The sequence below is a fragment of the Phasianus colchicus genome, chromosome 8, assembly GCF_987193195.1.
Source record: "Phasianus colchicus chromosome 8, bPhaCol1.hap1.1, whole genome shotgun sequence".
In the NCBI taxonomy this organism is placed as follows: Eukaryota; Metazoa; Chordata; class Aves; order Galliformes; family Phasianidae; genus Phasianus; species Phasianus colchicus.
The window spans coordinates 20,651,998-20,678,976 of NC_143443.1; the positions used below are offsets into that span (position 1 = coordinate 20,651,998).

The 26,979-nt window shown below is 35.9% G+C and overlaps 1 protein-coding gene across 4 annotated transcripts in view; it reads right to left on the reverse strand.

The window, feature by feature from the left end:
• Positions 1-26,979, reverse strand: part of PLCE1 (phospholipase C epsilon 1) — a 145,854-nt gene that overhangs the window by 67,572 nt on the left and 51,303 nt on the right. For all 4 annotated transcript variants that reach the window (XM_090145214.1, XM_090145215.1, XM_090145213.1 and 1 more), the window contains exon 4: positions 12,797-13,082. In XM_090145214.1, the coding sequence (XP_090001340.1) occupies positions 12,797-13,082 (286 nt within the window). The remainder of the gene's footprint in view (positions 1-12,796; positions 13,083-26,979) is intronic.

A 26,979-nucleotide genomic window follows, 5' to 3' on the forward strand; every position in this document is an offset into this window, starting at 1 on the left:
ATAGAGCTACATAACAGTACATAAATTTGATCTGCAAATTTATTAGGAGTATCAGTAACAACACATCTGAATCGTTGACTCCTAGAGTCATAGAGTATCTGGCGTGGGCCCAGATCTGAGCAAATGTGACAGATTTCCTCAAAAGCTGACTACTACTTCTAAAGTATGCATCTATCCCAATGGAAATGCCAGTGTGCTTAACAAACTGTGAAGTCCAGGAAAGAATCTATAGTCCTGAGACAGCAAAAATACAGTGTAGCTCAACGAAAAGTACTCAGTGCAGTGACAAGAACTGCTGAGATGTCAGAGCTGAGATTTGTTTCTATCCTCAGCTACAGTGAATGAGCTTGCCTGATTTGGCAAAATGTGTTGGACGACTCAGAAGTTTAAGACAGGGAAAGATAAGTGAAATACAGCAAACTGCAGAGAACAGAGCCGGCACACTTTTGGAAGCTGAGAGTGAAAACAATAGACAACAAAAGCATTAAGCAAACCTTGACTTCACAACACAGATTTCAACATGTATGGCTTTCCTCAGTATCACCAATTTCTTCCTACCTTATATATGAAAGATTCAAATACTACTTATCCAAGAAATCTTTTTTATGAATTTAGTAGTGAGCTCTAATACAGCTAGGCTACAAGCAATGATTTTGTATTTTTGTTTGTTTAGCTCGTGTTACTTGGGAATTAGTATAAGCTGAAATAGAAGGGATATGGTTATACAAAATTAACTTCAAGCAAATGGACATAATTATATAGATTATACTGTTGTTACCAGTAAAAATGAAATTATTTATTCTTTTTTTTTTTTTCCCCCATGGGAGTTTCCACCTACTACACCAAATCTCTGCTAAACAGTCACAAGATTTACTTAAGTTTTACTTCATGAATTGTGTCTTTGTCACTAGCTTTTAGGAGATTGTACTGGAAAGGGTGTTTGCCAGCCTTGCCTAACATGAAAACTTTGTCAACTACATTGTTCACAAAATGCCTCAGACTTGCTTTGAGCACAAGGTTAGACTAACTACAACACTAAGAAACAAAAACCAAAATCCCTCATTTTCTTTCTTTTTTCAGATGTCAAAAAAGGAGATGGCAAAGAGAGCTCCTTCTCTACAAACCACTAATAACACAGTATCTCTTCTGTTTTCTAAAGATGTGAACAAGCCACAGAGCCTGCACAAAAGAACTATAAAATTGTTCTAGGGCTGAACTGTATGAGTAGAAGGGAAAGATTTAGATCAGAAGTGCAAAGCTTTAGTGCACTAAATGAGAACTGAGAGGTGCTTTGACTGTTCTATAAATATAAGCATTTCCAGCAGGGAAAACATACCAGTTTTTAAAGACTTTAATTCAACAGCAAAAAGCATAACAAGAATAAACAGTTTGTACTTGATGACAGACAAGCTCAAATGAGAAACAAGTCACATCCCTATGACTGTGAGCATCAATGACCACTGGAAAAAGCTATGCAGTGGATGGTTTGTTCTAAGTGTTCCTCCAAAGGCTTTGCATGAACACTACTGTCTACCAACTGCTGAGATTAAAGCAGAGGTTACTGGGTTAAAACATATGACATTTTATAAAGGTTGTTTGACCATAGCTAGAGGTATCTCTATAGGCTTTACAATTTATGAATTGCCTTATTTTCCCTATCATGCTCCTACAGCCCTCCTATCTTACAGTCTGCTGTGCCATCATCCACTCAACGACCAATTTATTTATTTTTTTCTCTCTACAAGCCTTTTCTTTCATGTAAGATCTTTCTGAAATGAGTCCCTCTGTATTCAGTCCATGCACCGCTGTTTTCACAACCTTTGCCACATCTGTCTTGGTGGTTTTGCCAGCCAACACTAGCTAAACCCATTTTCTTCAAGTGTCACCTATGTGCAGAAGTCCTTCAATTTGATGGACTCCCTTTCTCCACCAAATCTCCTTTCTATCATGATACTTGTTATTTGCAGTTGAGATTCTTTTTTTTTTTCTTCTTTTTTTGTTTCATTCCCAGTAGACAAAAAGGACAGTCTGCTTACTTTCTCCTTACAGTAGCAGGAGATTATCATGCAACTCCACTACTTTCTCTATAGAGCAAACCCATTTTGTTTTCAGTCCTTCTCCATTGACAACATATTCTGTAACTTTGCACTTTTTTCAGCTCTGAATTGAATTCCTTTCAGTTTTTCCATATCCTAGGGAATCGTAGAATCATAGTAAGGTTTGGTTTTGAAGGGATCTTAAAGACAGTTCCAATCTGGACATGGATAGGGACACCTCTCACTAGCTCAGGCTGCCCAGAGCCCCATCTTGCCTGGCCTTGAGTGAATCCAGGGATGGGGCATCCACACCTTCTTAGGGCCATGTTCTTTGAAGAAAGTGCTCAAAGCTGGTCATCAACTGCATGGTTTTTCCTTCTTATTATTTTGTGCCCTCCAGCAAACACGTTACCAAAATACACCATAATTAACCAACAGAAAGTCTGTGAGGCACTGTAATCAGGAAGTGGTTTTTTGCCATTTTTCACTAGTCTTTCCACTCTGACAAAGACCAAGGTTATTTTTTGAACAGTAGAAGCAGAAGCTTCTTACATTCATGACTCCAATACTTATTTTGTCATTGAGAAACAATATAATACTGATCATATTTTACCATCAATTAAGTGGCTGCAATTTCCATTTCTTCATTCAGAAGTAATAGAACAAGAGCAATTTTGTTCTCATTAAAATAAATGTGAATTTCCAAACTACACAAATATTGATATATATATATTTTTTAGAAATTGAATTTAAAGGCATAATTTTGTATTAATGAGTATGTGACAGTTTTTAGTAAGTCTTACATTTACAACTCATTTACCTATGAAGTAAAAGAATACTATGTGTTTTAAAATGATCTTTTCTAAATCATGGAACTAGCAGAACAAGCAGAAGGATATTATAACAATTTGAAACCTAGATGAAAATGTTATTTTTAGTGTTCATTTTCTCTCTTAAAATATTATTAAATTTAAATAGTAACAAAATTATTTCAGTGCTTTAATGTATGACACCATAAGTAAATTCATAAAATATTAATTGCATTGTCCTCAATTACATATGTGCCTACACTGACACAAAACTACAGATAATTATTATGAAATAATAATAATAATAATAAGTTAAATAACAAGAAACTGAAGCGAAATCATTATTTTCTGACCATTCTAAACATTTCTTGATCACTTAGACTCCACATTAGTTACTGTGCTGGTTTCTTACTTGGAACCATTCATGCCATAATGGCCTATGGACCACTGGATGATGAAGTATGTGAAAATAAAGTTGTGCATTTGCCATGTGATGCCCTCCTGAGATTAGTAAAATTTTCAATGCAGTTCCTGTGGCTGCAGTTCCATAACTAGAGATAGAATGAAATCATACTAGTACCTACAAATACAGAACCAAAGTGCAGTTATATAAAACCCACATAGATGATGGCTTTAGACATAGTTATTTTCAGGATCAGAGTCCAAAGACAATGTCACCAGTTTGAATTCTTCAACTTTTGAAAGCCCAGTAGAAGAGTATTTATTTTTAAAAATCTCACAAGAATTTACAGAGAAGACTGTACAAATTTATAACAGTTCAATAACTACTCCACTGTTGCAAATAAATCTTCACATTAAAGAAATTTTTGTTCAATTTCTTTGCAGAGCATTGCAATTTAATTCTGAAGAAGTAAATACAAATGCACAACTTCAGATGAAATCTTTCCTAAATCAAACATTAACAGTAAAAGACATTCAAAACTTTAATTTTTTTTTCAGACTAAGACTTTTTTTTTCCCCAGTGACAACAGTTTCAGAAAAGACCCCTTCTCCATGAAGTCAAAAGGCATGTACATCTGCTTTATTCCAATAAGCAGAGAAAAGGGAGATTGAAAAGGTGATTGGGGTTGGCAAGGGGAACCGAATGTAACAGCATCAGATCTATTCCTCTTCTAGAAGATCTGAACACTCAATTTCATAAAGAAACCTGCAAAAGTGCATAGAACTTTTTGTACCCACTCCATGGCAATTTAAAATAAAAATATTTAATTGCTGTACAATTGTGTAAAGCCCTTAGAAGAATTCACAATAAATATTTAAAGACTCTTTTAGCTTCATATTATATTTCCAATTCTTTTATTACTGTTTTGCTATTTTGTAAGCAAAATATTTTCAGTTCATTATTGATAAATGTCACTGGTAATTTACTTCTTTCAGAATTATTAAATTTGCATTAATACATTTTATACACAACAACTATTTCTAAAGAACATACTTAAGTGTTATAAAACGTCAATATGAAGTCCCTTACACAAAATCCAAACAATCTATGCACTTGCAAAAAACTCTCATATTGGCTTATTTTCTAAAAAATGTATGCATTTTTCTACCTCAAATCAAAACCAAAACATTACAAATCAGCCAAAAAAGGCTCCGAGAGTTTTTTTTTTTTTTTCCTTGTGCTTTCTAAATCACTGAAGTTAAAATAAAGGTGTTGACAACCAATACAATCTTTCTATTGCAACGAGATACCACTTCTTTGGATGGTGCATGTTTGTCATAGCCGTTATCTCACAGTCAGTTTAGGGAAACAGGAGGGTTAGCACATAAGACATTCCTTATACAGAGTAAAATGTTATTGTCATTCATTGAAGTTATACACGACAGCTTCATATATATGAATATAGGTGTTTCTTCATGGCCAGTCAGTAGCAAAAGGCTTTTTTATATGCTGCTATGCCTTCATGTCATTCAGAAAGGAGGTAATCTGCCTCAAGAATCCACAAAACCCAGACTAGCTACTGTTATGTATGCACTCACTATATAAACATACTTGTATATTGAAGAAAAAAAAGCAAGAGTTGCAAAAGGAAAAGAAAAATCAGGAGTGGATTTACATGCAAAAATATGTTACTAACCTGTAAAACTTGAGTGAGTCATTCATGAAATGTAAAAAAACATTTCCTGTTTCTAGTGCTCTTAAAAATCTGATTATATCTGACATTCATATTTACTTCAGCACTTTTTCCAAGAGTCACTCACTTTTATAGAACATGAAACAACGGAATGTCACACGACATAACTTGATATTGAAATAGTTGCAATGTGAACCAAATAAATGCAAAGTATCCCTAAACTACTTACAAACACTGATATTACACTCCATTTCAAACAAGCTGAAATATAAAATACACACTTAAAACTGAGAGGCATTTTTATTTCATATTGTTTATATTAAATCCCTACTTCGTTTTCCATGTAGCAATAGTTCTGAGTGTCCTTAAAGCACTGTTATTAAACGTAGACATTATAGATCCAACATGAGATTAGAAAATGTCCACCTAGTGACTTTGGAAATAAAACTATCTTTCTTTTTTTTTTTTTTAAACTACCTAAATATAATCAGAGCCTTGTTTTACAGGCCAGAGAAATGTAAATCTTACCAGCAAAAGTATCCTCCATTGAATCTCAGATTCCTCCTAAAATGCCAGCAGAGCAGGTACTTCCAACACCGTCCAAAGCCTGCGCGCTGCACTTGTCCAAACTAACAGTCAGGCAACAGCTGCTCAGTTTAAAGCTACAAACTGTGGCAAAATGCATAACTGACGTGCCTTGTGTAAGCCATGGAGAAGACATGCATTTGGCTCGCTCACTGAAAGGTCAGGTTACCCACCTCCCCAGATAAAAGCTGTAACACTGGGACTCGAATGGAAGGAAGTTTACAAATTAAGGAGTAGCGTGCATCCTGCTAAGACTAAAAGCATTTGATTTTGACAGTGGAGTTATAAACAAAAGCCATTTTAATTCTGCTGGATTTTTGTCCTTAAATATATTAAGAAATAAGAGCCTACACCCAAACTTTTGCACAAGTTATATTTATATCAGTGTTGTTTAAACAGGCCAAAAGTAATAAACTGAGTTAGTTTTGTTTTAGGAAACTTCAGCCGAAGCATTACAAGAACAGCGGCATGGATTTCTTTATTAGCAAATGCCCTGCCTTCACAGCTCTGCTGTGCTCCGAGCTGCAGCCTCCAATAAAACCAGCAGCGCTGGCTGCAGCAAGACAAAGGGCTATGACTTAGGCAAGGATCCAGAGAAGTTTCTTTGAGAGGCAAAGAAGAAGAAAACCTTCCTGAGGCTTCCAGAAGAGCAATTAACTGTATAAAAATTACAGATTGTGGGACTTAGAAAGACAACAGACTTGGAGGCTGTCCATATGCTGGCAAGCTACATGGGCACCCAAACTATGCCTTGATCCAAGCAGCCATCCATGTCTCACTCCCAGGTTTTTAAGATTTTTCTTCATTCTGACCTCAGCCCTGTCTGCACACAGTTTACATCACTTTCACAAGCAGCAGGACTACATCAGTGAAAAGTTAGTTATGAAATTTGCTAGAGTACACAACGTTGAAAAACAATACACTGCCACTAGAAACCTTTCTCCATTTCCCCAGGAAGTTGGAGGGAGTGATCTGTGCAGACCTGGAATGCAAGTATTACACTTAGAGTCACTTTGTTTATACAATTAATATATGTCTTGTCTGAGAAATCTTTACTGGAGGAACTATCGGGGAACACAGCCAGTGTACCACTGTTTTCTCACTGACAACACCAGCATACTCTTTCTTAATTAGAAGAACAGCAATTTAGGATTATTTCCAACTTCTGGTTGAAAACCAGTGCACTTAGATTTCTGAAGAATTCATATTAAATATGATAGTATAAGGACTATTATGGGCATACAGTACAGGAATTCAAAATTGATTTCATTTGTAAATATCAATTTTATTAATGCTATTTTCCTATAAAAGTAACCATCCAATTAAATATTTCTCATTGCAATAGGATCAATATTACAGAATTTTCCACTAACTGTAACAGTGACTATCTGAAAAACTAAAGAAAAGAATCAGAATAATTTTGGTTCTAGGAAGAAAGCTATACAATGTACCTTAGAATGATTTAAAAAAAAAAAAATAAAAATCTGGTTATAAATAAAAAAGCATTATCCTACAATTGTTGATTCTCTTCTGATTTGTTTCCTAGAAACAAAACTTCAATGGAATCTTTACAGATGACTCTTAAGTCATCTTGAGGCTTGAGGTCCTTGGGGTTTTCTTTGCTTCTGATTGACATGCTAACATAAACAAACCAAAAAGTTCCAGTCTACACTTCAAAAGTTCCCATGGAAATTACTTTTACAAGGCCCATTCAAACAAATGTTCAGACTTTTAAAATAATAAACAATAATAAGTAGTTTAGGGATTAACTATCTGCACTTTGAATCCCATTTCATTATTTTTTTTCTGAATAATAATTACTCTTCATTTTAAAAATGTGATTTTAAAATTATAATCGCTGCCCCACCTATCAGTCTTCTCCCATCACTTGTCCATCATCACAGACGCATTAATACGTATGCATCTCCTTCCTCACAGCACAGCTCTCACAACAGGGGCGGACCCACGCTATACATTTAAATTCTCTTCTGGTGGGAACAGCAGCTATAGCCTATCAACAGAAGTACTGCTGGAAGCAGAGATTCACCTGCAGAATTTAAAGGACTGTGCATCAAACTGCCAAATAATATGAATGGAACAAAAATCTATACAAAAAATATCCTAAATCCAGTTGTTTGCAAACTGTTTAGCTCTATGCATTAGTTAGGATATCTAGATCTATACAAACTTGCACTTCCAGCACAACGTGTACATTACCTGTTCTGTCCAAAGGAACCATTGTACATATGAAAACAACTCTGGTTTTTGTTTTTTTTTTTTTTTACTCAGGCTCCTTACATTAGTTAACTTCTTCAGTGTACATACTGCCTGGCTCAATTATGTATCTTTCCATCTTGTGGCAATATATATTACAACGCCCAGAAAGACAGACATAAGTGTGAGAAGAGCAATGCTGGCAGAGTTTAATTCTTTGTGCCTACAGTGCCCCCTCCACTACCAAAATCTTGCCATGTAAACCCAACAGTCGCCTTTCTTAAGATCAATATAGCCTGCCTGTATATAAACAACAAATCAGTTTTTTACTGCTCTTGTCAAAAATTGTTGTCTATTCAAGTTCTGGGTGACCTTGCTCTGGAATCTCAAAACGAGCAGTAAGGGATATATACAAAGTTATCCTCTAACGGAGGGAAAGGGGAAGGAAGGGTACAAGTTTCGTGGCTGCATATAGATATTGGATATAAAGCAAGAACATTTTCACATATGCTAGTTCCTTCTTTATGATTAAAAAAGAAGGAAAAAAAAAACCACAACACCTTTTCCATTTTATCTTTTAAAAAAAATAGTCAACAACACGTGAACTGCAACAATAACTATATCCTTTAATCCCACTCCAGTGAAAATTCTGGCTCAAACAACTACAAATAAACTTTTATAACAATTAATTTGCATGAAACAGAACAGGCTGAGAAGCAGGATTTCCTTTCTAGGGAAAGAAATCTGGTTTCAATCCAAATTGTATTGAAAGACATTCCCAAAATTTCTTACTAACCAGAAATTTTGAATTACACACAGACACTAAAACAGTGCAGCTGGAATGTCTTCAGTAGTTGCAAGTGAAAATTATGTTCTCTGTTGTAACAAAGACACTGACAAGGATGTGAACTTCACTGACCAGCTGTGGGAACTGCAGGCCTTGGTGGTTCCCGACAGCCCACACTCAGAATGCCCCTGGGCCAGCAGGACCTGAGCCGCAGCCCCTCAGCAGGGAACCAGCTGAGAGCAGCGCTTCCAGCCCTGCTGCTCTGCTGCAGAGCAGGCTCTACATCCCTTCTTAAAGACTCTCATTCCCAGATTCACGTGACTTGCAGTTCAGGTTTGGAGGTCTGGCACATTTGGAAGTCTGCGTGTGGAACTCAAGAGTCCACCCACTCTTCATCCCATGGGCATTAGCGTTCTACTGCTTTCAGACTGAACTAATGTTACAGATCTGTGAGGTAATCTCTAAATGGTTTATGTCTTTCTTACCAGAAAAACTTCTTTCTCCCCTCTATTGGGGTACTGGTGATCAGAACAAGCTAGAATTGTTCTTATTGTACAGAGAAAGGAAAGAGTTTAAAGTACCTTCAAACCTTTCACTCATCTTTATTATATTGAATTTTAAATTTTAGAAAGCCAATAATCTGAAGCCTGCTTTTTTTTTTTTTTTTTTTTTTTAACTTGAAAGATAAATAATTTAAACCAAATCTTCTTTCAAATACATTACTAAAACACATTTTTCTTCAAAATCACTTGTCACTAGTAATTTTTGGGTAAGACACACACAACTCTTCTAATCCTAAGTACCTTAAAAAGTAAGATTAGAATTACCTAGGAATAATATGTTTAAGTGAAATGCAAGAGAATATATACAGGTATTAAAAACTAAAATATTAATCACAACATATTTTTAACACAAAAGAATTGTGCTTATGTTACAAGTAGACATTTTGCTGAAGTCCTATAAATCCACTGAACTTAAGCACATTATACACAAATATCTAAGGCAATTCAGAGATTTCAAATCCAGGAAATAATTTGACAAGACGAAGTACTTGACAATAGTAGCGTGCAAGATGAGTTTGCCTCTGTCCTCTTCTTCCAGGATTTTTTTGAAATGAAATCAGTTTCTAGGAATAAGAACCCAGGAGAAAAGAGGGGGGATGAAGTCTGACCCTAGAACTGCCACTTTCTATCAGTTCAGAGCGTCCGATATGTAGGCTTTTACTCCAATACGCAAGAGTATTTGTCTTCGGTAGCACCTTTATGTAACTAGTTTTTCCCAAGGTAAAATAGCTATCAAACTGGATTCACCACAATAACATCTTAATTACTTCATAATAATTAATCCCTTCATTCAGCATTTAATTGCAACAACTTTAAATATTGCAGTGTTTATAGAACAAAGCAAGAGAAACATGGATCTGTTAGAGCACATCCAGAGGAGTGCCTCAGAAATGATCCAAGAGAAGGAACACCTCCCCTGCGAGGACAGGCTGAGAGCGCTCGGCTGTTCAGCCTGGAGAAGTGAAGGGCTCAAGAAGAGACACTCAAGGTCAGGCTGGATAGGCTCTGAGCAACGTGATTGAGCTGTGGGTGTCCCTGTTCATTGCAAGGGAGTTAGACTAGATGACCTTCAAGGGTCTGGTTCCAGGTCAAATAATTCTACTATTCTATGATTCTAAGATTGATTTCAAATTTCTGAGTGGCAGAAAAGTAACTAGATAGTCCAACAAGTTGCATTTATGCCAATGTAACATCACAAATTACTTCTGGAGATACTAAAATGATGCATAGAATCCTTTGCTTTGTAACACATTATATTTCCACCTAGGACAGTGCTATTGGTGTTCAAGCTTTCACTTGCTAATGGTCTCTTTTACTTAGTTCAAATCATTAATATGGTTGCCTACCTCTCAACAGTGAGGCATAGTGCCATGATGCTCAAGCTACCACTATCTCATCTGCTGCCGACAGCAGAAAGGTTAATGTTTTAGCTGCAGCTGCTTATAGTGTTCTCAGATAAATTACTGTAGGGTATTTCCCTGCATCATGAGAGCACTTCGGTTTGGGTCACAATGAGTCAGCAAGAGGTCAAGTGTCTTTATGCTGCACAAACCAGACATGTCTGTAATTCGTCTTTCTGAAAGAAACAAATCAGTGATCTGCTGCACTTCTATGTGGGACCTCGTACTTGGAGCTTCAATTGTACCAAGGCATCTTCCTAAATTTTAAATTCTTTCTCAAGTACAAGTTTAAAGGAAGAACTGTAAGATTTATGCTCTCACTCAACACTTGAAAATCTGTCCTTTCTTGTCACAGCTTGTGAAACACAATTACAACAAATATCTGCTATTTCTGATACAAACAGTAAAAACAAGATGAGAGCAGTCTTCCCTCCTTTCTTCAGCAGGCTAGCTGACATGAAGAAGTACAAAGTAGAAAGATACAAAGCTTATATTCTGCTGCTGTTAGTACTTCAGGGCAGCGCACTACACTGAAACGACTTCCTGAGCTCAGAACCTCTGGCTGCCAGAACAGATACTTATTTTCACCTCCCTGGCCACTCTGCAACATGTGACAAATAACATAGATGTACTGCCAGCTTGCCTAAGAAAGCAAGGTGACAAATGCACAAGTTTGAACTGTTTCTGGAGAGCAGTGAACCACCAGCTGAAGGACATTTCTTCAGTACTAAACAACACCAGAGCCAATACAATTATTTGCTTTTCAACCACAAAGTGAATTGGGCAGATTACATGCTGCATCTTACAGTAAATCCCATAATGCATTTGGCAACAGATCTGTTATCGACTGAAACTTTTTACCCAGAAGCTAATCTCATCTAAACCTGAGGTTAAATCCAGGAGTGAGAGAGGGTATTGGACAGATTAAAATAATGCTTTTAAGAATCTGCATGAACATCAACACAAGCATACACCAATAATACACTGCAGAGATCCCCAAACCAGTGCAAGGTCTCTTGGTTCACAATGCACATGTGCAGGTACTACCTCAGGCTCTAAAAACTGTTACCTCAAGCCTAGAGTGACAGTCACCAGCTGGGCTTACCAGGCACAAGGAAAAATAAAAAACCCTATCAGAATAGGACACTGCACTATAAATACCTCTGTCTGTCAGAATACATGTAAAGCCCAGTCGTGTGGCTCCACATACTGCTGAAATTCACTCAGGTGTCATCTGTACCTGTCCTTCTACCATCATAGGCACTGCCTCTCATTTGATTTACCTGAAGAGAGACTATTTAAAACTAGAAAGGGTCACACTCTGGGATGCAAGTTTGATAACCTGATCTGAATACAAATTGTATCACTATCTGCCTATGAAAATGATGTCAGTATCTGCATTAAGGAGCTATACTTAGAATCCTCTAGTGATTTTGTCATTTTCTTGTGAAACTCTGGGGCATACATCCACATGTTTCAATTCTACAGTTATACAACTGAGATATTACTTCCTTTTGTTACAAGATACCATGACGATAAATCTCCAAATGCATACAGTAGTCTCAGAAATATTCTAGGCATTAATTACAAGTTAATTTAAAAGACAGTTACTGTTCTGTACAAAAATCCTGCTGCAATTCAATGAATTCACATCAAGCATGCATTTTTTCTAGTTTAACTTCATAAACTGACCGCACCAAATGACAGAATGGTAACCTTACTTGATACTAAGACCATCAACATGCAACGTTAATATGCAGCATCCATCATCAATAGGTATTATCCACATAGAAAATCCCCCCATTATTCAGAACGATCAGATCCTAAAAAGATGAGGAATCCAGGAGAAGATCAACAGTAAATTAGTAATCAAATGCATATACTTATCAGACAGTTCTCTGCTGGCAACTAGCTCCATAATGACAACAAAATGAACTGAGTGTAGTATTTCTGAAGTCCTATACCAAACCATATCATGAACAGGAGCTCCACTTGACTAAGAAATATTATAGAAAGGAAAACCCTAACAACAGTGGTTTCAGAATTATCTTTGGATATCATATAAGAATGTTACAAAAAGAAAAATGTTGAAAACATGTCTGTTCTGTAATACTCTTTTCCATTTTGGAGGCATTTTTACTTTATTAAACCAATAGTGCTAGTTATTATGACAGAATGAATTGCAAATAAAGACCTTTGAGAACACGGAAATTTTTTTATGATATATAAAGCATAGAATATTATACAATACTTTGCAATACTCCCTGCACTTAAAGGTCAAGGATCAAATCTTAAATCTTTATTACCTTTAAGCATTGTTCTTCCAGCTGATCCTCCGAAGATATTTAGAAGACCACTTCTTGCTCCTAATGATGTAGTTGCTTCTAGTAAAGCACCAGTTATGTAGTTAGAGAGCGCAGTCCTCTGTAAAGTGGCACGATACTGAGAGCAAGCACCTGTTGCACATGGTTTTACACATAAACCATCACCTTTGCATATACAGGCTGTATGTAAGGCTGGAAGTTTTCTCAAAAGATGAGGAAAATATCCAAAGATGTCTTCTGCTCCTTCTTCCCTCACGGTATTGAGGATCTGTGAGAAATGAAAAAGGATGAGGTTAGTCCATTTGCTTAAGATAATAAACTGAATATCAAAAAAAAATCCAAATAAGCATGAGTTGATGTAAAGATCAACAGCCTCTACTAGAGGGTGCTATGTTCATTGCTACATTTATGCATTAAACCTAAAGTACCTAAGAATCTCAAACTGACTTACAGAGATTTTGAATTGGTTTTCTACACAGGCTATTTAAATAAGATAGCGTTGTGGCTTTAAATCTACAGTTAACAGCATTCTACTGAAAACTGTTTTTAAGGATCATGAATAGACAAAAAGAGCAGTACATCTGGTCAATATTTAAAATAAAGAGTATACACAAAAGTATTTATAAGGCTATTAAATATCCTGTATTTTCAGTAAAGCCTTACAGATATCAGTAGCAGAAAAACAGATCCACTCAGGGGTTGCACTTTTTCTTGCCGAGTAGGGCGGGTTTTTGTAAACAGAAATGGTTTTAATCACTGTGAGCAATCATTCAAAATGTTCTGGTGTCATGTTCATTGCATTACTTCCAGCCTACGCACAGGTCCTCTATCTAATATTGGTTTAGTACTCTTTTCCCAATATTTGTGCTAACACACTAATGAACTTCGTCTGTGGCTTAGCAACTAAGTAATGTTTGCTTATTTAAGAGTCTAATGATCAAAGCAAGAATCTGGAAGAAATCTTTTCATTTAGTATACAAGAAGAGACTTGATTCTTTGCATTCTTTTATGTTGACTTATTAATGTTAATAAATTTGTTTCACCTTCTGTGATTTGTAATTGCATGGTGAAAACTACTAAACTAAAAAATTAACATAGGAAAGAGTCATTATATTTCTTACTTTGACAGATGCCAAGATAATTTTGAGGGTTTTTTCCCCAGACACTCAGCATATATGCATATGACTGACATCCTACATTATGTCAGTGTTATTAAATAAGTTGGTTTTGTCTAAGATAATTACTTTCACAACCAATTTGTTATTGCCATAGGAAATCAAAATATATGCTTTTCGTGTCTTTACTCCTTAGATGTGCAAAGGAAGCAAGCTGATGGTACAATGACTGCTTTTTGTGGTTCACGGACTCTTTTTGCTACTCTTCCCCTCATATAAAGAAAATCCCGATAACCACTGGCATGGCAGGAAGCACATTCAGTTCTACACTGCAAGCATACACATGCTTGGTTAAATGCTGAGACACTGTTTGCACAGCCTGGCCACGCTGTATGTCAGCAGCACCCATGATCCGAGGGAGACAGACCCAAGCCCAGCCCAGAAAAAAAAGGGAGGTGAGCAGTCCCCAGCACGCAGATCTGTACGAATGCATTTCCATCATATATTTGTGTGTCCCTGCCTTTAGGTGGGGGGTCAACTGCCCACCTTCCAAAGGACCCTCTACAAAACACTATTAAAATCAAAAATTGGGAAGTTTTTGGTTTTTTTATGCCATAAACAAGAAATCAAATACAATGTCATAAAGCACTCATCTCATCTTGGCTTTAATTTTTTATATTAGCAACTTCTTGGGGACAATGGTAATTTTGTTCAAAATGTAGTAATTTATTAACTACTGATGTAAATCAATGATTTCAAAAAGAGAACTGATATTTATTAACAAAAATTAAAAAATATACATTTTGCATGGTGCCTATGACTTATATAACTCATTTCCACTGGAAATATAGCATGTTTTGGGAACTTTTTGACTCTCAGAAAGGGCGTCACAATTCTCCACTTTTATTCAGAATAAAACCGACTCTTATTGCCCCAGTAAATAGTGAGTGCCTGCAGGGAGCTGTGGCATGGCCATCTGTTATGGCCATCGACACCACCTGACACAGCTTTCTACAGGATGCGATGCTGGACTTGCCTTATACACAGATCATGAGCATGTCACACACTGTAGAGGAAATCAGTCTTTTTAGCTTGTCTAAAAAAAAATATTTAGTTAATGAAAATAATTTAACTTTTCAAAACTACAGTTACCTTCCAAAATATTTTTAAAATTGGGTTCTGCAACTTATAAAGGCATGTTTTGTTGCCTACACAACTGAAATTTCTTTCAGCTGCCAAAGCAAAGAAACCATTTGTTGACAGAAATAGGCGACAGTGTTTTGCTGGAGAGATTACACATAGAATAATGGTGTTAATCTCTATTGTATAAAAGTAGACTTCAGGGCACTAGCTGTCTCCAAAGACTGCGCTTCATGTAACATTTTCAAATAGTGTCTGTTTCGACGGGTCAAAGCTCTGCATGCAGAACTTCTGCTACAAACAGACAAGATTACAAAACTTATCTGCCATCAAATGAACAAAAACCATCAGAATAGGAACATATTCGGTGGCATTTGGAAAAAGCCCTCACTAATATGCTGCAACTTTTGGTTAGCCCAGAAGTGGTCAGGCAGTTGGACTGGATGATCCCTGCAGGTCCCTTCTGATAGAACTATTCTACTCTATTTATCCTCAGGTAGCTGATAGAGAAAATCATCTTTCAGTGAGATTGCACCAGACAATGGGGAAGCCTAATTTTGCCCAGGAGACAAAGGTGATTTTAAACCAGGGCTTAGGGCTCACCCTGCCAGATACAGTTAAATTGACCTGTACCACTTATTTTCTCTACTGAAGAATGATTACCTTAATTAACAATGAACACAAATCAAAAAGAGGAAAATGCAGCATTAAGCTGACAGCCACTCCTCAAAAACAACCTCCTGCAATGGGTGCATTGCTCCTGGTCCACTTGTGCCTTCTGTATCGAATTAAAGATTTCAAAACCATCTGCAGTCTGAGGCTACCATACCTCACATACTTTATGTCAAGCTGTAATTCACAAGCAACTGAAGATAGAGTCTAGTATTAAACTGTATTATTGAACATACTTTAAGTTTCTTTTATTTAAGAAACATACTTTTAGATAGGGCAGAGTAGAGAACTGACTTAATTACAGGAAAGAGTTTAAAGATGAACTTTCTTCTCTGTACCTCTTTAATGACCACATATGTAAATGACAGCATTAATATGTAACCATAGCATCTCAAGATTTACTTCAAAAAATAAAAGCAATACATGCTAACACTTTTTCTTTTCTCATGATACTACACAGTACTTTTTAAATGGATGTGCTACAACAGATAATACTACTATAGCAGTATTCCAATGAAAGTATATTGTGGCTTTGATAAATGTTTACTTTCTTCTGTCTGTAAAGCTTATAAAGAGATTTCAGTGATAAGTAAAAAGCACACAAAAATTACTTGCCACATGAAATTTTCCACAAGAATACAGAAGAAAAACAAGCCCTCCAACTCAAAAAGGAAAACTAGCTTCAAAATAAGAATTAAATTCAGGCAGAGCTCCATCTCTTTGGCTTACAAACAAGTCCATATTTGGAAAATAAATGGAAACATAGGATCTGAACTTTCAGATGTTAATAATGTAGCTGATAAATCATCAGAACTTTACTTTAAGAAAACTCAGTTTTGCTTCTAGTAATTTGAAATGGTATCTGCAAGTTAACTTACTGATAACCGTCAGGCAAAAACATTTCTTTACAGTGAGAGCAGACATATTCTGTTAAGATATTTTTCAAAAATAACTATAAGAACAAGGAACTTAATGCTGGCCTTGACATTTTTTACTTTTATATACTTTTCTTCTGAATAATCATCACTGCAATTGCAAATTGTTACCTCCTTTTCTCCACATATTGCTGTAGGTTTACTACATAAATGTAGCAGAAACCGAAATACTACAAACATTCTTATCCTTACAGTTTAATACAGATACTCCCCCATGCATTCTGCTGTACTGAAAATATTGAATGTAGAAGCTCACAAAAATAATTGCTGTGATTTCTTACTTAAAGTTATATGTATCTTTTCCTGTTAATTTTAATGTTTTTACAGTTTTTCTTTTTGCATTTGTTTCTGCCTCAGGTTCTTAGCCTAGAACCTCAGGTGCATGTAATTAGTTTGACAAACATCTAGCAGCTGCTCGTATCAACTCCAGAAACTGGAATTAACATTTCCATGTATTAGAAAACAGACTCAATTTATCTAACTTTATCATTGCAATAAAGAATATGTTTGTCCAAAAAGCTCAGCATAAAGAACAGCCATGGAACATTACGCTTTTTGCTATGATGCTACAAAAAAATAATAGAAAATAGTCCTCCAAGGAGGGGCTTAACAGCTCATTGCATTGTTTCTGCTATGTACCCGTGCAAAGTGTTTCTAAAAAACATTCACCAATATATCTGGAATGACCAAAATGAAGCACTGAAACGGAAGAGGTATGTCTATGCTTGGATAGAACTATGCTCCCAAGACCTGACTTCCTGGCTGTGTACTGAAGACTTACACTTAAAGTACTTTACCTACAGAATGGATGGAAGGGCTGCCTACAGCCTTTGTGCAGCATTCCTGCAACGCGATTCCTTCTTTTACTATATGCTTGTAAAGACATTTTAAACACCTGCAAACCAGAATGGTACACTACCATTCTCAGGACAGCACAGCTGAAAGATCATTTAAACGTCTCCTCCGAAAATATGAAAGTCTTACAGAGCAGGAGAGCCTAAACAGAATTAGTAACATAGGAATAGCTGCTCTTTTAAAATTCCTTCTGTTCCTAGAGAAAAAAAAAAAAAAAAAATCATCAAAATGAATGAATTCTGACAGGGATTTTTCATTTTGGAGTGGCAGGGTTTTCAGAAGAAAACTATTCCACGTCCAAGGACAATCCTATAAGCTTTTCTATGTATTTATTCTGTAAGAGTAGGACTTTATAGCAGATAGCAATCTGTGTGAAAAAAACCAGTTCAGTCAGAAAGAGAAGAACACAAAGTGGAACTGGGTGGAGGGAAGAGTGGCTGAAAGAAATAAATATGATTACTAGAATGAGAATTTGTTCAGGATATCAAAAAGAAAGAGGCATTAATGCACTTGGTCGATACTTCAGTTTTATGTCTTCCAAAATTGCATGCCAACATTACACTCTGCTGCATTTATTTATTGAAGTTCAGAAAGGGTGATGCTGATGGTCCGATCATTTTCTGAAGAATCTTAGGTTTTCCAACACTTATCTCATTCAGGTTATGACTATACCCACACTGATTAGCCCACAGTGTCTCAAGATCACTGCTCTTTCTCACTGTCATCACCTTTTGAAATATGCTTTTATTTTAATTGGGAAATTTCCTAATGAAATTTCCATTAATAAATTACTTTTCCTGACATTCTTACCTGTAAAAGCACTCACCCCATTAACCTCAATATACCATTCAACATTATTCTGTCTAAAAAACCGTAGCCTAAGGAACATTTCTTTCAGCTACAAAAGCCATTTTGAACAAAATTATTTTAATATGCATCCCATGATCTACCTCACTTTCAGATCATTACTCACTTGGTTGCTCTCCATACAGTACAATGCTAAGTCGTTAATGACTTGGTTTTCACAGGTGATCAAACTGACAGCTGTCAGAGCTGAAGAAACACTGATAAAAGAAAGGTCTGCCACTGATTTGGGATTTAAAGTCAGGTCGTGCCAACTCATACAGACTTCTAAGCCAATACAGAATCATTGCTGACGTTGTTTTTCCTCAAAGTCATGCTTTCAAAAATATTCTCTGCTATACATAACTAGAAATGAATCACACCATTTTATGCAATCAATTCTCTGTGTTTCATTTACAATCATCTTGTTTGTGTAAAATCCAGGTACAAAGACACAAGGCTGGCACCCTGTAGGCCAGCTCTGGAAAAGCGCTGCAGCTCTCTGACCAAAGTTAACTCAAGACTAATTACTCCTTTCTGGGCACTGTGTTCACAAGAGATCCTGTTTCTGGGCAGGCCTACCTACTTGCTAATGCTTATTGCTTCCAGTAAGAAAGAATTTAGTTATGCTTCCTTCATTCATCAATTTCCTCCCTATGCTCTCCTAATTCTCAGGCATTTCTGCAGATAAATTTTTACCATAAGATTTGGTTAAGAAGACAGCAAAGAATCAGATTAGGTGTGGAGAGATATTTGCAATGCCAAGGGCAATAAATAAATAAATAAATAAAAATTAAAAAGTAAAAATTAAAAGCTACAGGACAAAATGTTTTATCATATTTTCCATTCTTACTGTTAAAGTCACCAAATAAAATTGCAAAATGTGTTTTATTTAATTTATAAGAAAATGTAGATTAAAGACATCTAAAAGCAAAGATTCCACATGCAAATACAAATTAATGAACCTCTATGAATATCTATAATATACTTCATTATAAATTTTGTCTGCAAAAGGTCTAATCTTTGGCAAAATTGCATAGAGAGGCAAATATTGTTTTCAGTGAACAAAATGGTGAGTTTATACTTCGGACAATTTTACACCGTGTGCCTGTTTAGGCACAGTTTGTGCTACTACGTATAATAGAGAGATGGTCAAAGGATTCCAGCTATAAAGTTAAGTAACAGCAGTTACAAAGAAAGTAACAGCAGGTGACACTGAGTTAAAATGTGTATCACTGCCAACATTCTGCACTGGGAAATATGAAAAGACTGAGCATCCTCACCTGACTTTCATGAGAGAAAAACAACAAGGGTGCTACAGCTTTAGTAAGCGTGCTTTTCTGACTTACAGGAAGAAGGAAATCTACTATTAGTATATTGTCTAAAACATGAAGCTGCTGCAACAATTTTTGATTAAATTATCAAAGATGAAAAAAATATCTTTAATACTCAGCACATTTTCTATTACAATCCATTTTGTCCAGAATAATATATGTATCTGTATTTCTCTCTATCATGTACTTACATTCTCAAAAAGACACGTAAGGGCCCCATGTCCCAGATACGCAGCCACTTCAGAGCTAAAGAGTGTTACTGTGTTTGACAAAGATGCTGATGTTTCATCGCTGTGAACAATGAAAAGATGACAGTACTTCTCACTGATCTCATTCATATCAGCCACCATCGGATGCTTTCAGAAACACTTTTGAGAAATTGAACTAATTTGCGCTGCTTTTTTAATTAAGTATTCTTCAGTGTTCAGAGTGAAAGTTAAACATTTAGACTGCTTACACAGTACCTTCTTGCTGGCACTCAGCTACTATGGCGTGTGATCAAATAAGCACTCATCAGAAGAGCTGATCAAATTTTTGGGTACACATCTCACATAGCTCTGGCATTGTACAAGACAGGAAAGGCAAAAGATAAAAACTATAATCAACTAAATTCCACTTTCAACTCACTATTCAAGATGATTTAGACGATGACAAAAAGGTCATCCAGGATCTTCAGGGAACTACACAGCCTATCGCTGTTGGATGAGATTCACTAACTATCCCAAGCTACTTTGATTTCCCATTTGTTATGACACACTGTTGCAGGGTTTCTTCCTAGATTTACTGTGGCAAATGCAGAAAAGCCCTGTGGAAGCAATTACAGTTGTGCGAGTTGGGATCAAGCTCAATAATTCCCACAAATCTTATCCCAGAATTTCACAGTCCATCCTTTTCTGGCTAGCAGGCAACATTCTTAAACTATTAACAACCATCTCAGATTTGTTTTTTTTAATGATTTTTAAGAGCATTACATATCATGACACTTCTTCATACTCAACAGTTTTGGAAATGCATTTGAATTTCACCCTTCAGGGAAATACATGTCCTTGTGCATTGACTGTTCAGAACATCAGGAGTTAACAGTATTCTCTACATCTTAATTTTCTCATATCTTGCTATCTCTATGCTTTTTCACATGGTGCCTAAACAGAGTATCTTGACTGCTGAGATGCTAATTTTCGTAATGGAAAAATTCCTTAAAATATCTCTGGACTGTTGAAATGCTGTTTTGTATTTGAAAAAATGCCTAGAATACAGTGCAATGGTACAATCTGAAAAGTACCTCATAACATACTGGGAATACGGTTGTCTCATCCAGAAGGGGGAAAAAAAAAGACAAAAAAGACAACCTCACTCAAAATGTCTTATACACACAGCAGTCAGTAACACAACTATATTGCCCAGCATTTGATAAATGCATTGCTCTACATAGAGTGGCTCAGGCGTGTTCAGAGTGGTGTAGCTCATACGTGTTGTTCGTATTTGTCTGGAAGACTAAAAAGAAGAAAACCAGGAAGGGCACTGAGAACAGTAGAAAGACTGGGATAGATCTACTGAGCCAAAAGGGAAATGCCCTCCCCAGGCAGAGCACGTATGGCTGACAGAACAGGTGAGGGCAGCAGTGTCTGTATCAGTCTCTTTATTCCTCTGAAGGAAAGAACGAAAATATCACAGGCGAGGAATAATGGCCTTCAGACAGATCTCCATCACAGGAATCAGTGCTCACTCCAGCATACTCACAGCAAGTTCTAATTCACTCATGGCAAAGAACAGAATCCTGATTTTCTAACAGTGACAAGTGTTACAGAGGAAGAGATGCCTTCCTTTGCTTTTCTGTATGAGCTTCCAGTTCTCACAATTTAGATGAAACACTGCAGTGGCTCATTCCCGTCATTCACCAGCCCAGCAAGTGTCATGTACATTGCAACACCCTGGTTGCAATGTCTGTCTTCTAAGGCTTTTCAAACTATTTCTCTCTTCAGTGACTAAGAAGTTGTGGACCTTCAGGTGAGAGCACAGGACACAGTACCATACCACTGGGCAATAACGCTCACTTACTCAGCAGCAATTTTGCTGCGTATTAAATTTTACACAGTGAGCTGCAACCAGGCAGTGCAGCACAGAAGAGCAGATGACACACATGGAAAGAGATGAGTTCATCCTGGTAATGCAGGGAGCAGTGCTGATGGCAGCTGGATGGTTTCCAACAGTGAACAAGCACAGATGTGCTCAAATATTAAATATTCATTAACTGATGTTCTGTGAACTTTCTGCAGCTTCAATTGCCATTACTGAATATGCATTGCCTCACCAGCCAATATTTCTTATGAACTGCATCCTGTCAAGAATGAGATCATTTCAAGGAGCAGAAATGACTTTAACAAAAGTGTCTTGTAGGGGCAAACCTTGAACACGGCATTTATTAGAAACTGTATCAGCCATCCCCTTTCAGCTCTGGTATGTCATCAATGCCATAGCAGTGAAATATTTTCATTCTTGATCACAAGAAAATGGTACAGTTTTAACCCAAGTATATTTGAGAATCGGTTTTACTTAAATCAATACATCCAGGACCAAATTTCTAACAAATTCTCATTTTTGCTTTAGATATAACTTGGCTGCTATTAATAATACTGGAATTCATTAAGACAACACTACTAATTATTTAAAAAGTCATTACCAAAGGAAGGATGGTCTTAGGATGATCTCCTTAAGAGTAAAGGCATAAACATTAAAGATAAATTCTTCTTCTCATGGGCAGCTGTTATCTCGCAGAGTGATTAAACTGATGATCTTCAAGAAACAATAATGACTTCAGTAGTTTTCAGTATTTTTCCCTGCAGCATATTAATACAGAACAAGTACAAAGATCCTAAAAATTAACCTCTCAGATCTGGATGAAAACAGAAACATTGTGATACAGAAGGGGCACAAATCTACCCCCGCATCCCCACTCCCAGGAAATCCCATTCCTGAATCCTCAGACCTATGCAGAAGAGCAGTAAAACACTGTTTGTTACTTCGTGTGGAAAGTTCTACTCATCAGAACAGTCAGCTTCAGATGTAAAGCAGAGGCTGACAAAACACACATCAACTAACTGACATTCAAAAGCTTGCTCATAAGCACTTCAAAGCTCAATATGATCAAGGAGGAACTGAAAGGATGACACCAAACAAACCACAGCCTCACAGTTCAGCAACATGAAACAACATCTTTATCAGTAAGAGAGATTTCTCTAACCTTAACCAGAAAAGGCTAGAAGTATCAGTTTCTGATCATCCATCCCCATTTATATTTCTGTTGACACAAGCATACACAAAAACATATCTTTCTTGATAGCTATTATTTAATTGCTAAATTCTTTCATTTGCTTCTTCAGCCTGAATTGTAATTTTTCTATTCTTCTACTTCTCAAATTAGTTTTCTGAGTTAAACTTATTAGCTTTTCCATCATTTAATTCTTCTTGCAGCCAGTGTTCTCTTTTTCTTCTTTAAATGAGTGCTTATTTACTTCCTCCATGTTTATATCAACAAAGTACAAAGTATACAAACAATCTGCTGCCTTAGTAGCTAAATAAACTAAATGTACTGTACTTAAACACCATTGGTATTTCAGGTTTATTTTAAAAGTTAACTACAAAGGTAATACACCCCTTTTTTTTACTGGAAAGTTTTACCAGTCCCATGTGGCTCACGTCTTTGAACACCTGACCATGTAAGCTAGAATTTCTTTCCAAACTGTCTACTGAGATTTTAATACAAAAGCATGAGTGCTGCACATAGTTTTGGCTCCAAAATAATACTACCTTTCTTATATCATAATAATGACTTTTTGATACCGTTACTGATTAAAACCAAATATATTCTGCCCAAGTAGAATTACTTACATTTTCTATAAAGAGCATTTAAAAGAAGAAAAAGACTCAAAGGTTAACTTTTCAGTAGAGAATTTTACAGTAGCTAAGTACATTATCTAAAATAGACAGTAGCTAGGATTAAAACTTGTCAGAAAGACAGCTGGCATCACTCATAGTAAAATCACTTAGGTGCTTGAATATTAAATGTGCCATGATTTAATAATTTCAGCTCAAGAAAGACACTTTCATTGTTAATTCCACCTCTCATTGTACATCTTTGGAACACCAAACTATAATGGGATGTGCCTGTTAAAATGGGATCTCTGAGCTTCTCAAATGCAGAAGAAAAACAAGAAGAAACACTAACAGAAACCACTGAAGATGTATTTAATAAATCCTCAACAGCTTACTTTTTTAAAAGCAGGCATAAATTACTGAACTAATTAAATTATTTAAACCAAAAAAGCATCATCTGCATCCTTTTCATTCCCCACACACTGACAGTATGATAGGCACACTGAAGACAGATGAATGCTGAACATTCGGCACAAAGGAACCCACCCTTTGGCTCACAAAGGGAGCTGAGCAGCCCATTTCCCACTTCTGTTTTTCAGTAACTGTTCTGTATGTGTTCAAATAAAACAAAATAAACAACAAAACCACACATCAAACACAGGAAGAAATCCACAAGTGTTTGCACCTTACTAATAGTAATCTTCCCATTTCAGTACGGGCTTCCACAGACCTCATACACTTAAAAATAACTGCACTCACACACACGTGAACTGTTTAAACTACTTCAGAAGATGAGCTTGGTTGCATGTTTGCAAACCACAAAGCAGCAGTAAGTGTGAGGGCTAACCCACAGTAAAGGGAAAACTTACAGATCTATCAGAAATACCATCTTAAAGCAAAGAAAAAAAAAAAAAAAGAAAACCTAAAAATGCTGGCTATTGAAGACAGCTTTCCTCTCTGAAGGCTTACCTGTTTGCCAAAGGTAGCTACATCTATTTCTGCAAAAATCCGGCTTTAATTGTGATTTTTAAATAATACGCAAACTTATGTAATTGACTCAGAAAGCAGTGTATGACATTTTTGTCTCTGATATGAAAAGTAAAATCATATTCAATGGTGGGGGTTAAAGTTCACAGCATCAGTTTATTCCGTTTTTGTGTATTGTACAATGCTGCATCCAAAAGACAAAAAAGAATTGCTTAAAATTTCTTAAAAAGGTCTCAAACTCAAAGTAAATGTGAGCGATGTCTAATATCAATTTTATTAGATGCATATGCAAGCTAGTAGAAGGCAACTGCACTGAAAATCTTTGAGGAGTTCCTCAGTTCCTCATGTACTGAGACACAGTGTTTAATAACTCTGTTACTTCAAAAATTAATTATGCAGTTATTAGAAAGATATAGACACATACATCAATTTATTTCCCTTACAGATTAATAAATAATAATTAAATGATTAAAATATTAAGATAAATTACACATGTTGAAACCAACTTCAAGTTCATATGATCACCACTGCTATTTGTATCAAAGAAACACTGATGCTGGGATTTTATTGTAGTGTACAATGTGCATTTATATCGGAAGCAGATCTTTCCAAATCTAGCAGCAACAGTCAACAGTATACAATTTAGATCCATAATCCACCAGAAATGTAAGCCTTACATAAATGAGAAGAACGACAGAACTTTACTGTATCTTTAAATATTTTCATTTAAACCCAGTTATAATTGATACTGATGTAAAAGGTCCACAGGTATACTGCTACAGCTGCAAAATGTACGTATCTGAAACCATGGCATACAGCTCATAGAAGAGCAACTAAAAGCATTTTCCTTAGCACAGGAAATCCAGTTCTCATTTTCTAATTTTGTAGACACTGAATCCATGCCTATTTGTTTGCTTGTACTTCAGCTGTTGGGTTCATAGGGTCACATGAATAATTATAAGATTATTTTGGATAGTACTTAGGGGCCAGGAAATTCTCAGAGTTTTCATGACTGAATTGTTTAATAGACTTTTAGGTCAGGCTACGGAACATGATTTCATGAAACAAAATAACTTTGTTCTATAAAGAGGCATTTTCCACTTTCAGTTTGTTTTTTAAAAAAATAAAATAAAAAAAAACCCTAGAAATAGAAAAGACATCATTCCTTGCCTGAAGTTAGAACAGAGTATTGATAATCAGAACTTAACTTTTAAATAACAATTTATCTTAATTTGCTGATTAAAAGTGAGTGTTCATTCATTACTGCTCACAATGAGTATTTAATAACAATCCTAAAAGAAAGGGGTGGAGATGGTTTGGTTTTTTTGTTTGGGTTTTTTTTTTGTTTGTTTTGTTTTATTGTTTTTTTGTTTTTTGTTTGTTTTTGTTTTTGTTTTTGTTTTCCTGAAAATAAGCAATTGTAGCAATCCTGAGCAGTAATATGAAGCAATTGTACTGATTTTGATATGTTGAATACAGCACCTTCTATACTATCCACCTTTCCCTAATCATTAGCTGCTTAGGAAAACCGTGAAGTACAGATATAAAACATCCCAATTATTAGAGAGCTTAAGTTGTGAAGACAACAGCTGTAAACAGATAATATGCAACACTGTTACCAACATAATTTCCTCTTTTCCTCATTGTCAGCAAGCCAGTTGCATCTAGATGACCTGTGAAGGCTCTTCCAACCCAAGCCATTCTAGGATTCTATGATTAAACTATGCAAGCACCTTGCAGAACACAGTATGTTCAATCTTCATGTCATATTTCCAACTTTACATATGACCCAAACTTTATCATGAATACCTAATATGCTCTAATTGCCATATTCATTACAGTAAGACATGTATACCAGAATAAAACTATATTAAATAATTGTTGCCAGAAGAGATTTGAGTTTCATCCAAATCAGGTAAAAAGATGAAATGATGGTAACATTTCAATTAGGTTAAAACTCATGAGTTTCTTTCTCTGTCTCCAAATAGAGTTTTGAAAGCCAATTTCAAGATCTAAACAAGGAATGATCATTCATTAATTGTATTTCCAATTCAATTCTATTTCCATGATATCCACAAAATAGATAATCTAATGTTCTGCCATTTTCAAAAGTTCTAATTCCTTCATCAGAGTTAAAGATGTTTTTAAAGTAAACATGTTTGCTTCATCAGAGAGACGATGAGAGCGAGTGAGTGCAACCAAATGAGAGCGGGAACAAGGGTGAGAGAATGGGAATGACAGAGCACTAATTCAGCATTTAAATTATAGTTCCTAGTTATTAATAAGTAAATGTGAGTGCAAGACTAGAGCATATATTCTCCTTTCTTTTCCCACTGGAATGGAATGTCACTTGAGGCTTGATTTTCAGAATTTAAGGCATCTGGCTTACAACCAAAAGAACAAAAATATTT